General features: G+C 49.9%; 1 protein-coding gene and 1 pseudogene across 4 annotated transcripts in view; both read right to left on the reverse strand.

Annotated features, from left to right (window-relative positions):
• Positions 1–1,516: 1,516 nt before the first annotated feature.
• The window catches only part of Cul2 (cullin 2), a 58,987-nt gene continuing 48,111 nt past the window's right edge, over positions 1,517–12,392 (reverse strand). For all 4 annotated transcript variants that reach the window (XM_077657478.1, XM_077657477.1, XM_077657476.1 and 1 more), the window contains exons 16-17: positions 5,079–5,198; positions 1,517–1,787 (exon numbers count right to left, since the gene is read on the reverse strand). In XM_077657478.1, the coding sequence (XP_077513604.1) occupies positions 1,656–1,787; positions 5,079–5,198 (252 nt within the window). In that variant the 3' untranslated portion in view covers positions 1,517–1,655. The remainder of the gene's footprint in view (positions 1,788–5,078; positions 5,199–12,392) is intronic.
• Positions 9,482–11,217, reverse strand: LOC144124663 (uncharacterized; annotated as a pseudogene).

Here is a 12,392-nt window from a genome sequence, read left to right on the forward strand (position 1 = left end):
CCAGAGGTGTCATACACCACAAGTTCGTCTCACGACGGCAGACGGTGAATCAGGTGAATCCAACACATGTGTGATGCACTGTGACGCCGTCACCCTGACTTATGGGCATCTGGACAATGGAGCTAGTCTTCTCCACGATAATGCATGCCCACACACTGCTCTTGGCATGACAAAATTTCTCGCCAAGCACAGCATTACTGCACTTCCCCATTCGCCATACTCGCCTGACCTCTCTCCATGCGATTTTTTCCTGTTTACTCGTGAGAAGAGAGCACTAAAAGGTCACTGGATGGAGAGCATGGAGGCCATTCAAGACGCCACGACAAAGGAGTCGACAGCCCTGCCAAAAGAAGCGTTTTCCAACTGTCTCCAATATCTCAAGAAGCGCTGGAAGCTGTGTATAGACTGCAAGAGAGACTATTTCAAAGGGGTGCTGCACAAATGATTTCAATGTAAAACGCAACTTTTAAAATGGACTCAGTCTCGGAGCTTTAAGGACAAAGGTTGTATTGAGGTTGCTGCATAGTGAAGGTACCCGAAACGGTGCATTAAATATAAGTACACAAACACACAGCCAATATGGGTGCAGGCTATAACAACTAGATTTTACTGAAGGAAAAAAACTAATGCAATTAAATGGAAGAAAACATGGTTTCATGGAAGGGTCTATCACCACAGTGATAGGTGCACAGATGCCTCACATGATGTCTCTCCTGACCATATCGATTTCATTAGCGCTGACGCATGTGCCATGATATCCAGGTAGCAGGAGCAGGCAGAAGGCTTCGATAATGTCCGTTTTATTTTTTGTTGCGTCTTACAAGAATTACGGTCTTGGTGAATTTCGCATATGTGCTTTAGTACTACACCAGGGCGGCCAAATCCTGATCTGATGGGAGAGTGTGTGGCAGCTCTGGTTGCTGGGATCAGGATGCACGTAAAGCCTGGCTATTATATTCAATTGACACTTGGATTGTTTTGTAGCTTTAGGTATGCATTACGGTAGCATTATGGTAGTATTTCGAGCCTTCAGCGTGGCGGCGCCGCCACCGCCACGTGGCGCGGAGCAGCTGCCGGCGCCGTGGCCAGTCGCGTGGCTCGTCACGCGACTAGCCACGTGGTCGGTCACGTGGCGCGGAGCAGCTGCTGCTGCCGGCGTCGCGTCGCGCTGGCGAAACCGAGCTGCAACAGCTGTGTGCATGCGCCGTGTCAAGTTGGACGAAGATGAAGAAGAAACGCCCAGAGAAACAGAGCGGTGAAAGACTGACTTCGTAATTCAACTGAGCAAGTTCCACTTGGCCAGCTGTAGCTATCACATCACTCCAGGTTTCACCAGAGCTATACCACCGCCAATATTTTTATTTTTTTCATCCAGTGGAGAATTGTGCGGCACTGGGACTCAAACCGCAGTCCTCTTGCACGCAAGACGGATGCTCTGTACTTCCACGTCATGGTCCAGAAATGGCGCAGCACTGAAGCACACTAGCACATAAGAAAACGTGACTCTGAGACAGCATTCGCAGAGCCCCAGCCCTATGCCTAGACCTCTTCTCCAGTACAAGGCCCCGGGTGGCTGAGAACGCATTTATTAAGCGAGGGCAACGTGGCTTCTGTACAGGTTGTGTCCAAAGAGAAAATGTCTGCAACACTGTGCGTCAGGCGACATAGCAGTACTCGTCCGTGGAGTTTGGTGTCCGCTCAAGATACTGCTTGTCAATCAGGGCCTCGATGCATTTCTTGATCATGGCAATGCTGGGCACGAACCGGTTTTTAGCTTGACTGATTACCTGCACCAGGTCAAGGGGAAAACCAACACCTACAATGTTAAACAAATCCTGGCAGAGTGATTCAGACAGAGCTTTTATAGCAAAGCCAAACCCAATTCTTTCTTTAGAACCTATTCTCTTTTAGAAACCTTTCCTAGAAGTTCTAGCTTAGAAGCTACAAGAATAAACCCCAATTATTTTTTCTTTAGAAGTTTTTATAGTAAACAAAAACTACTGCTGAAAGGTGGATCGATACATTCCACAGGCTGCTTTATTCTGTGCCTAAGAGCCATAATTATGTACTACATATCGCCCACACTGCACACTCTTGGCTGCTAAACTTCGAAAGTATAGTCTTAGTTACTGCACCCTTAGTTACAATTTTGCTGTCAACATTGTGGTCATAGAATGCAGAAAGAATCCTAAAGAGAGCTCAGATCACTTGCAGCAAAATTTTCCACAGTTCTGCCTTGTGGGTAACGTTCACCAGCATTGAACTGTAACATATGTTTTTGCAGGTTTTTTCTGGAGATGCAAATGTCAAATTTTGCTGTGAATCGAATATTGTACACAACGTTAAATTGACCCCCATGAATTCGAAAATGCAGCTAATTCAGACTGCCGGCATGGTTCCCGCCAACGCCTCATGTAAGTGTATGGCGTTGGATGCTGCAGTGTTGCAGCAATTTATTTGAACAGCTCCCGAAGGCAAGCCATGTCCAAGTATAACCAATACAGCATGCTATCATCTGAACAGCTGTCCTCAAACATGAAGAGCACGGTGCAGTGTTGCCTGCACGTCTTTGACAAGCATGCAACAGCAGGCCTGACAACAATCGTAGGACCCGCCTTTGAAAAGTTGTCAACCGCATAGTTTCCGTTTCGCCGCAATGGAGGCTCTAGGTCATGAATTGGCCAGCAAACAGAACCCAGATGCGTGTCGTTTTGGACGCTGATCGGCACATTGTTACTTTTTTTTCTCACCGCTTCGCTCCCCACTGCGTGCTTCCCTCGCTTTCATCCACGCAGTTCTTACAGTATGCTGAAACTGCAAGCTCATCACTTGCTGTTCGCTATTTGTGCAGTGAAGCAGTTCCCACATGATGCTGCCACTTGTGTGGAGTCTCCACTGCTACAGCATCGCACCATGAAAGAAGCCACAGAGGCCTCTGCCCTTCCCTTTATCGAGCAGTTGTACGTTGTTGGGTGGGTGCCCAAAAAGAAATAAAGAAAATGAACAGGGATACCTAATTACATCGTGTGTTGGCAATGAGAAGCGACTTCAACTCCCTCCAGCCAATGGGCTAATTTTATGGCCACTGATGCATTATGATCCCATGAGGCTGCTAGTATTGTCGCATTTAAAAAACTGTCTAGCCCGCACCGCTAAAGGTACAACAGGCCAACACTCCCGACAGTAGGTATGCAATCAAGCAACAGTCATTGCTGAAATGTTTTGCTCTCAAAAGCTGACGACTACTGCCTAGTCCTTTTGCCCGAATTGCCAAATAAATTTGCTGTGATGGAACAGTTTCTCGAAATTTTCTTGGATACATGATATAATTTGTACGCTTTTTCACCTTGAAGCACGAATTAATTGCAAGATGTTTTTTAATATAATAATAGTGCAAGCTTAGATTAAATGTTAAATGCTTTCATACAAAACACAGCTCTATACCAGCACTTGCTGCAGCTTGCACTGCAGCCAATCGTGAGCTAGAGTAATTTATAAATGACCTGTACTAGATGTCAATGCATTTTAAAGATGCCCAGGTGGTCGAAATTATTTGGGTCCCCTCCACCACACTACTGCACCTCTCTTTTTCTTTTTCTCCTTTCACTCGCACCTTCCTTCTTTCCCTTATCCACCGAGGTGTGAGACAATGTTCCATTTCCGTTATTCCAAAACCAATTTTCAATTTTTCCAGCCAACACTTGTTCCAATCCCCCAGTACAGAGCCAAATAAGTGCAGACCACAGTTCAATACTACAAGCACTACCACACGGTGGTAGCTAGCTCAGTGGCGTGACCAACATGGGATCATGTAAACAGAACTACACAGCACTGCACAGAAATGCTATAATGTTTGACCATGAGCTCAGGCAAACACAAAATTTGTGACTTCCGAATGTTAAAAAAAAAAAAAGAACTCCAATACTTTTCAGAGTAAAAGAAAGGGCAACCACTGTTCACACGCTATATTCCGTTTCACACATCATATGCAATGCTGCCAAAGCTAGTGCTCTTGTCTGCACTGCCTACATCCGCGATCAAAAAGTAGGGCATTCCTTGTGGCGAGTGAGAACTAATAAATGCATTGCCTTCAGGTTTATTGCATGATGCATTTGTTATGAGCTTGATTAAATGTGCAATTAATGCTGATGACACGCTGTCGTTTTCTCGTGTCTTAGACCACTCGGCCTCAATATAAGTGCTTAGTAACACTCCTCACTATTTTTCCATGTGGACTACTTCCGTACCTTTCACAGCGTTGCACCCGATGTATGAAACAGAGTACAGCAGACTCTCGCACCAGTCTTCTTCTACTTCACTTTAGCCGTGCTACACTACACTGAACCTCTTTTCCAAATCAACCTCAATTCCGTGCAGTGCCACCTGATGTCATAATACACTAGGACTTCTGCCGCATTTACTCGAATGTAACACGTTTTCTTTCTCTGTTACGGTCAACAGAAACGAAAAGACACTCCTTTCATTATAACTGAATCAGTAGTATGGAATAATGCAATTATTTTACTGTTTTTTAAGCAACCCTCACACTACTGCACTGCATACTTACCTGGGTAAATCCGAACGAAAGCTTCACCTGTGCTAAGATTCTTTACCTGTGCTAAGATTTTGAACTCTTCACAGGTATGTGAGAACGTGATTGCTGCCAAAATATTGTGTGCGCCTCCTTCCCTCAGGCTTCTAGATGATGCAGTGCGGGTGAACTGTTAATAATCTCATTCTTGAATCAACGACTGTACTATGCCTAACCTTGACAAGCCAGTCTGCCCGTTTTATTAATCCAAAAATTTGGGCTAGGAAGTTGCTACCATGCTGCAGCACAGTATACTGTCCTCGACTGCCCTACTGAATGTATCAAAAGAGGAGGAGATATGCTGAAGTTTTGTACCCAGTCTCGCAACAGTCGTGTATGGTGATTTTTTACAAGTTCTAGGTGCAACCAGGGACAGTCCTAGCTCGCTTTCTGTGCACCAGGCCTGCTTTTTTACATATCTACTGGAAGCAAAGCTCAGTGAGAGAGAGAGAGAGCGGTTAAAGGGAGAAAGAGAGACCACACGCACCTCCTGGATGAGCGTGTTATGCCTGAGCACCTTGCGGGCCTTCATTATGCGCACCACGGCTGCCTGCAGGTACAGCTTGCGGTCCTCGTCCACTGAGCTGTGCGTCTGTTCCAGCTCTTGCTGCAAGACCAAGACGACAGATGGAGGGAGTGAATGCACACTTTCCACAGACATGCCCTGATAAAGCATGACAAAAGTGACAAAGTTCACACTGCATGGGCTCGACAGGAGGCAGGTGCCACAATTCAACCAACAAACAAAGTCAACAAAAGGACTGGTCACAGAGGGCTCATACAGACATTAACAAAGTCAAGGAGCCACAGCCCCAGAAAATATTTCCTTCATTTTGCCTACCTGTATCTAGGATGCCAGCTTGCACACACTATAGCAGGCGACAATGGGCTACTATTGCACTGTTTTCAGCTTGCCTTCCGATGGCAGGCACCACTATACGACAGAAGCGGTGCCTTTGCCACTTGTAAGCATGGGCACTTGCATGGGCCCTCAATAAGGGATGCTAGTCATATGACAGTTTATTTACCAAATTCAATGAAACTCGCGACAGTGACTCACTGTGCAGCTCAGAATTCAAATATGCAATATTTTTCCCATACCTAAATTAGTCCTTAAGTGAAAGTGATTCAAGCTGATGTAAGCTGAACCTTGCTATAACGAAATTCTCAGGATCTGCAAAAACATTTCGCCCAAGCAGGAAATTGTTGTTCTGAAATCAGCCTAAAACAGCAACATAAAATACAGTGGTCTGCCAAAAGGAATTAAAAAATTGCTGAAGGTTTAACTCTTCTAAACCTAGTTATAAAAAGTGAAAGCGGACAATATCAGCGGGGTATCAGATGTGGCATGCTGACGACGTTGCAAGGTCCTCTCCGTAATGTTCCGAGATGGCCCAGCTTCACTCGGATACATAGCGAAGCGCACACTGCCTAGGCGAGCGGTGCGATCCTCTAAACTGCGGGCAAAGGCGCGATGAGTTGCCCGGTCTGACAGCAGGACAGCGCATGTGCGGTGGCTCCAGCTGCAGCGGCAGAAAAAGTGCACGCACCAGCGGCAGAACCACCACAGCGAGTGACGTGGCCAGTCACATGGTCGAGCCGACACAGCTCCTAAGCGGCTGAAGGGCACTGAAGGCCAAAGCAAAGCAGTCGGCAAAACTCGCGGAACATGCTGCAGTAAAGCTACGGCATGCTACGCACCCCCATGGAACAGTAACCAAGTGAACTCGATGGTTTATGAACAAAGACCATTTCCATAATTCAGCTCTGCCTGCTTTCACCACTTCGACATAGGCATTCTGGCCGGATTTTTCCAGACCTCTGTTGCATTGCAAACTCCTCTTGCCTGCTGACTGGCCTTTTCAGGTGTCCAACCAACCAAATCCGAAAAAAAAAGAACTTAGTAACTGCCAAGCACCTGGGACAAGCAAGTGATAGTTTCTGCTTTCACTTATGCTTCCATGCAATCACATCACTTTGGATTCATCGTGCTGCCGCTGTACAAGGGTGACAGCATAGCAGTTGCTTTCATATGGTTGGAGCTCTTGTCTGCACCGCTGCACAGCCGTGGACAGCAGATGACTGGACAAGGCCAGTTGAGAAGGCAAACATGGTGCAGCGTGAGAAGTGTGCGTGCCACTGTGCAGAGGGCCAGAGGGCCTAAATTGGGAAGGCAGAGACGGCAAAAAGATAAGGAGGTAAAGTAGCTAATGAACCCATGGCAAGCGCTGCACCGGCATTCACTTTTGTAATTAAGCTCTGAGGGGTTGAGCTGAGCCTTTGAGCTGAAGGTGTGCGACTGTTTAGACATCGTGGCTCCCATAAGCTTAAGGGAAGTGAAATGCTAGTTAATGCTGGCAACTAAAGAGTCATAACTATGAAGCATATTTTGTTTCGTGTCTGCAGTCCTTGCTTTACAAAGCCATGCAACATTTATTCATTTGTCGGAGCTAAGGCGAGGAAGAACCAGCTCCGACAGCGTTGAGGTTTGAAATGTTTACTTGTGCTGCTTGCACTGCTGCGGCCTAGCCCAACTTCTTCTTTCTTGTCTGGTCCCGTGTGCCATGGCCTGCGAGCAGAGTGTGGCGCGAGGGGTGCTACAAGGCTCCCCCCGTATATCGAAGCCACAGAATTCGCCCAGCGGATGTGCTTGGCGGAAGCTGCACACAATGGTGGCGCAGTCGAAATGAGAGTGAGTGTAGGGCCGATGGGCAGAGGAGTGGCAATGTAGGCTGGTTTGAGGCGGTCAGTAGCCACGACGTCTTCACGGCCGTTGACGTCTAACGTGAAGGTCTTATGCGCATGATGGAGGACATGGAACGGTCCATCGTAGGCCGGCATGAGGGGTGGACGGATGACAATTGTGGTCATGGCAGATGAAGGCATGGGTGCAGGAGGCCAGGTCCTGGCTGACGAACACGAACTCAGGGTGACAGGCAGCAGGGATGATAGGGATAATGTGTCGAATTGTGTTGCGCAGGTCTCGGATGTAGGTGGAAGTGTCATGGATTAACGGAGGGGAGGAAGGTGAGAAGAATTTTCCAGAGAGACGCAGGGGAACACTGTAGACTAGCTCAGCGGTCAGCTTTCAGGGCTGACCGAATGCCCAAGAGGACGAGGGGAAGGTGGCCGGACCAGCGTTCCCTTGGCTGATAAGTGGTAAGCGCAGCCTTCAGTTGTCGATCCAGATGCCCAGAATATTTGCAAGGGCAGTAAACAGCGCCGACTGAAACTGGCGGCTGTGGTCGGTGGTGACGACAGACGGGCAGCCAAAACGAGAGACCCAGCCGGCCATGAAGGCCGAAGCAATAGTCTCGGCCGTAGTGTCAGCAATGGGCAATGCCTCGGGCCAGCGGGTGAAACGGTCCACGCAGGTGAGCAGATAAGAGGCCCCACGTGATAACGGGAGTGGTCCAACAATGTCTACGTGAACATGGGAAAACAGTGCGTCAGGCGGCCGAAAAGGAGAGGCAGGCATGACGGTATGCTGGTGAACTTTGACGCGCTGGCAGTGAAGGCAGGTTCGTGCCCAGTGGTGGACGTCGGCATTGATGCTTGGCCAAAGGAAACAAGATGCGAACAGCTTCTGGGTAGCATGAATACCAGGGTGGCTCAAGCGGTGCAGTTTTTCAAAAATTGTGCGATGGAAAGCCAAAGGTACGTAGGGGCGCGAGACGCAAGTAGACATCTCGCACGTAATGAACTGGGAGAAAAACAGCAGTGGACATTCGGCGAAGGACAGGGACGTAGATGAGGAGCGAAGATGCTGCAGCTCTGAATCGCTGCACTGTGCAGCCGCTAGCTCCTCCATGTCCACTGGTGATTCAGCCGCCATAGCACTAACAAGGGAAAGCGCATCAGCAGCAGCATTCTCCGGGCCATGACGTAACGAAGATCCACTGTAAACTCGGAGTAAAACAAAGTTGGCGGATCTCACGTGCAGTGTTGGTGCTGTGGTTCCTTTGAAAGGCAAACGTCAAGGGCTTGTGGTCCTTGATGACGTGAAAGTCCCGGCCCTCCAGGAAGTGGCAAAAGTGCTTGATGGCGAGGTACAGAGCGAGCAGTTCTCAACCAAAGGCGCTGTATTTAATCTCAGGTGGCTTCAGCTTTTGGAAGACAAAACCGAGGGGCTGCCAACTAGAGACGTGCTGCTCGAGAACTGCGCTGACGGCAATGCTCGAGGTGTCGGTGACGAGGCGCAGTAGAGCATCAGCAACTGGATGTATGAGCAAAGTGGCGTCTGCGAGCGCCTTCTTGGCTGCAGCAACTGCAGCGGCAGCGTCCTCAGTTCACTCAAGAGGCACAGCAGAATCTTTTTTCGTAGCCAAAAGATCGGTCAGAGAGACTTAAGGAAAGAGGTGCACTTCAGGAGAAAGCGGCGATGAAAGTTCAGGAGGCCCAAGAATTCTGATCTTTTTAAGTGACGTGGAGGCGGGAAAATCTTGAATGGCTTTGACTTTGCTGTCGAGAGGCCTAATGCCCTGTGGAGTGACAAGGTGGCCAAGGAACTCTAATGTGCTACGCCAAAGAGGCACTTGTTCGGGTTCATGACGGGCCCATTTTCATCCACTCGGAAGAGGGCGCGTAGATATTCTTCGTGCTCAGAACCGGATGAACTTGCTACGAGGAGATCATCGATGTCAGCGAACACGAAGTCGAGGCCTCGTGCAACCTTGTTGATAGTTCGCTGAAAAGTCTGTGCGGCGTTGCGCAAGCCAAAAGGCATCTGCACATACTCAAAGAGGCCGTATAGTGTGGTAATGGCCATCGTCGGAATATCAGCGGGCTCCACAGAAATTTGATGATAAGCCTTCACTGAGTCAATTTTAGAGAAGATCGTGCACCCAGCCAGGTTTGATGTGAAGTCTTCTATGTCAGGAAGTGGATAGCGGTCTGGTAAAGTGTGAGCATTGAGGGCGTGGTAAGGTAAAGTGTGAGCATTGAGGGCATGGTAATCTCCACATGGTCTCCAGTCACCCGGATCTTTCTTTGGCACCATGTTAAGTGGCGATGATCAGTTGCTGGAGGAAGCGCATACTATGCCGAGTTCGAGCATGTGTTGGAACTCACGGCGAGCAATAGTGAGGCGTTCTCCCGACAAACGGCGAGGGCGAGCAAACACCAGAGGTCCCGAAGTCACGAGTGCTTCACTGGTGACTCTCTGGTATGCGGCATTGTGAGGCTGAGAAAATCAGCCAGAACTTTCGCATACGGCGAAACAGGGACGAGAGCGCGAAGCCCCGTTGCCGCAGTGGTGGAGAGTACGCCGTTGATGAAGAGGTGCGTGCTGAGATCTATGAGGCGATGAGCTTGCACGTAGACTGCTAGGCAGAAACTGAGGAAGTCTGCGCCGAGAGCAGCTTGCGAGATGTCAGCGATAATGAAGATCCGGCAAAATGTGCGCCGCAATCCAAAGTTATGCGTCAGGGACCGTTGGCCGTACGTGCGAAGCGGGGAGTTGTTGATCGCTTGGAGAGGGGAGGTCTGTTCATTGCAACAGCGATCTGCCCAAGAGGCCGCTATGATGCTGACTTGTGCTCCCGTGTCGGCCAGGAAACGAGTGCCAGTAATCTTGTCCGAGACGTAAAAGAGGCGGTATGTCCGTCCACCAGCCCCATTTGCCGCCGTCAGTGGCTGGTCGCAGCGTTTCCCGACCAGGAGCACGGGTGAGTGCACTTGCGGGCAGAGCTGCCGAAAGTATGGTGGTACCAGCAGACAGCCGAGCGCGAGGTGGCTGGCCGCACGTAAGATGGTTGAAACTCCGGGGAGCACGAAGGTGCCGGGGAGCGGCGGCGTGACCTGAGCCTCGGCAGAGAATGGTACGACAAAGGCGCGAGGACATCGAGACGCCTGGCAAGAGCATCCAGTCGGCTTTCTATGCTCGCCAGCTGGGAGTCGGCGGTAGTAATTGGAGGCAGAGTGGTCACAGAGCTGACGTTGGGGTGCCATGAGTAGTCCGCCACACCACACGGTCAGCGTGTTCGGCAAGCTGGTCCAATGTGACATCACCCGCAGCCACGAGGATGGGGACCATGTGTTGGGGAAGACGCTGGAGAAACAGCTCACGCAGAAGGGTGTCATGCTGAGCAGCGGAGTCACCAAGAAGCTGGCGCATTCGACGCAGGAGCTGCGAAGGGTGGCTGCCAGCAAGCTCTGTAGCGCTGAGGAGCTGCTGGCGCTTAGTGCGCTCGGACGCCGACTTGCGGTCGATGAGAGCTGCCTTCAACGTGTCGAAGGGTCGAGCCGAGTCCGGCGAGCTGATGACGTCTTCTAACTCCTCGGCGACACCAGGGGGCAGGGTGGACACCAGGTGGAGGAGCTTGGTCTCCTGGCTGGTGATACGTCGTAACTGGAAATGCGCCTCAACCTGCAGGAGCCAGACGCGGGGGCTACTGGGCCAAAATGGCGGCAGACATACTGGCTGGAACATGGCCACCGAAGCACCGAGAGGCTGAGCGTTCTGGTGCGTGTCGCCACGGGTAGGAAGGGCGGAAAAGCCAGCGGAATCCATGGAGAAGAATCGGGTTGCATGTTCAAAGCCGGGTCGCGAAATCTGTCGCAGCTAAGGCGAGGAACAACCAGCTCCGACAGCGCTGAGGTTCGAACAGTTTATTTGCGCTGCTCGTGCTGCTGTGGCCTAGCCCAACTTCCTCTTTCTTGTCCGGCGCCGCGTGCCATGGCCTGCGAGCCGAGCGTGGCACAACGGGCGCTACACATTCACCGTCTTGGCCTGTCGTCCCACTCACTTTGCTGCTCCATTTTTTGTGTGCTAGGAAGGAAATCTAGACACGGATGGGTTCCAACTGAAACATAACTTGTCTTCCACTTCATGCAGCACAAGACGTGCAGCAATGATCCGAGAGTGCACTCACGTGCGCACGATGCAGTCACCATGTGCTAATCCGCAGGGAATCTCAGCGATGCCATTTGAAGTGCCTGCTGACTTCTGCAGGTGCTTTTGGTGAAGCCAAGTAGAATAATGAATGCAGCAGGCATTGTTGGATGTGGGAAAAATAAATAAATTGGAGGCGTTACATTTATTACACAATAGCAAAGTAAACTGCCAAAGTTCCCATTTACTTGGAAAAAAACCACTGAAGCAAAACCCTGCTCTGAAAGCAGTTCGTTGGGGGGAGGCAGATGAACAGCATTACCATGCATGATTTGCAGGCGGGAGATTGCAAATATTTCGTAGTAGCGGTGTTCGTTGTAGCAGGGTTTGACTGCATTATTGTTCTCTTATACTGGTTGTAGTTTTGTAGTTTTGTCTGCACATTTCCTGGAGCCTCTGCCTTGCTCTCTGCCAAATCTGTGTTCTGTAGTGCAGTATTGTGGTGCACAACAAGGCCACATTCCAGACAACTTTTGAAAGCAGGTTAATCTCCTAAGTGTACTTCTCATTCAGCAGCAGCTTTGACACCACCTGACACAGAATGCAAAAGCATCCTCAATACATTTGGAGGCCGACGGGACCGAACACGTGAACGCCATGATCCGCCTTGCGACTAAGGCAGCCCTAAACCTACCTCGTAGCACTAGCACAGCCAAACTCCTTGCACTAGGCATGCATAACACCATTCAGGAACTAGTTGACGCGCACCTTCAGACACAGTACCTTAGACTTGCCGCGAGCGTCAGTGGCCGCCATATGCTATCCTTCCTTTGCATCAACATACCGGCTAACAAGTCAACCCTTACAGCCATCCCTCGACACATCCATACACCTCTCGTGAAACCCCTTCCTCGAAACGCCCATCCCCAATATCATATCCCTCGCTGTGTAGCTTGCGCTAATGCCCTC

Source organism: Amblyomma americanum, chromosome 3 (genome assembly GCF_052857255.1).
Source record: "Amblyomma americanum isolate KBUSLIRL-KWMA chromosome 3, ASM5285725v1, whole genome shotgun sequence".
NCBI lineage: Eukaryota > Metazoa > Arthropoda > Arachnida > Ixodida > Ixodidae > Amblyomma > Amblyomma americanum.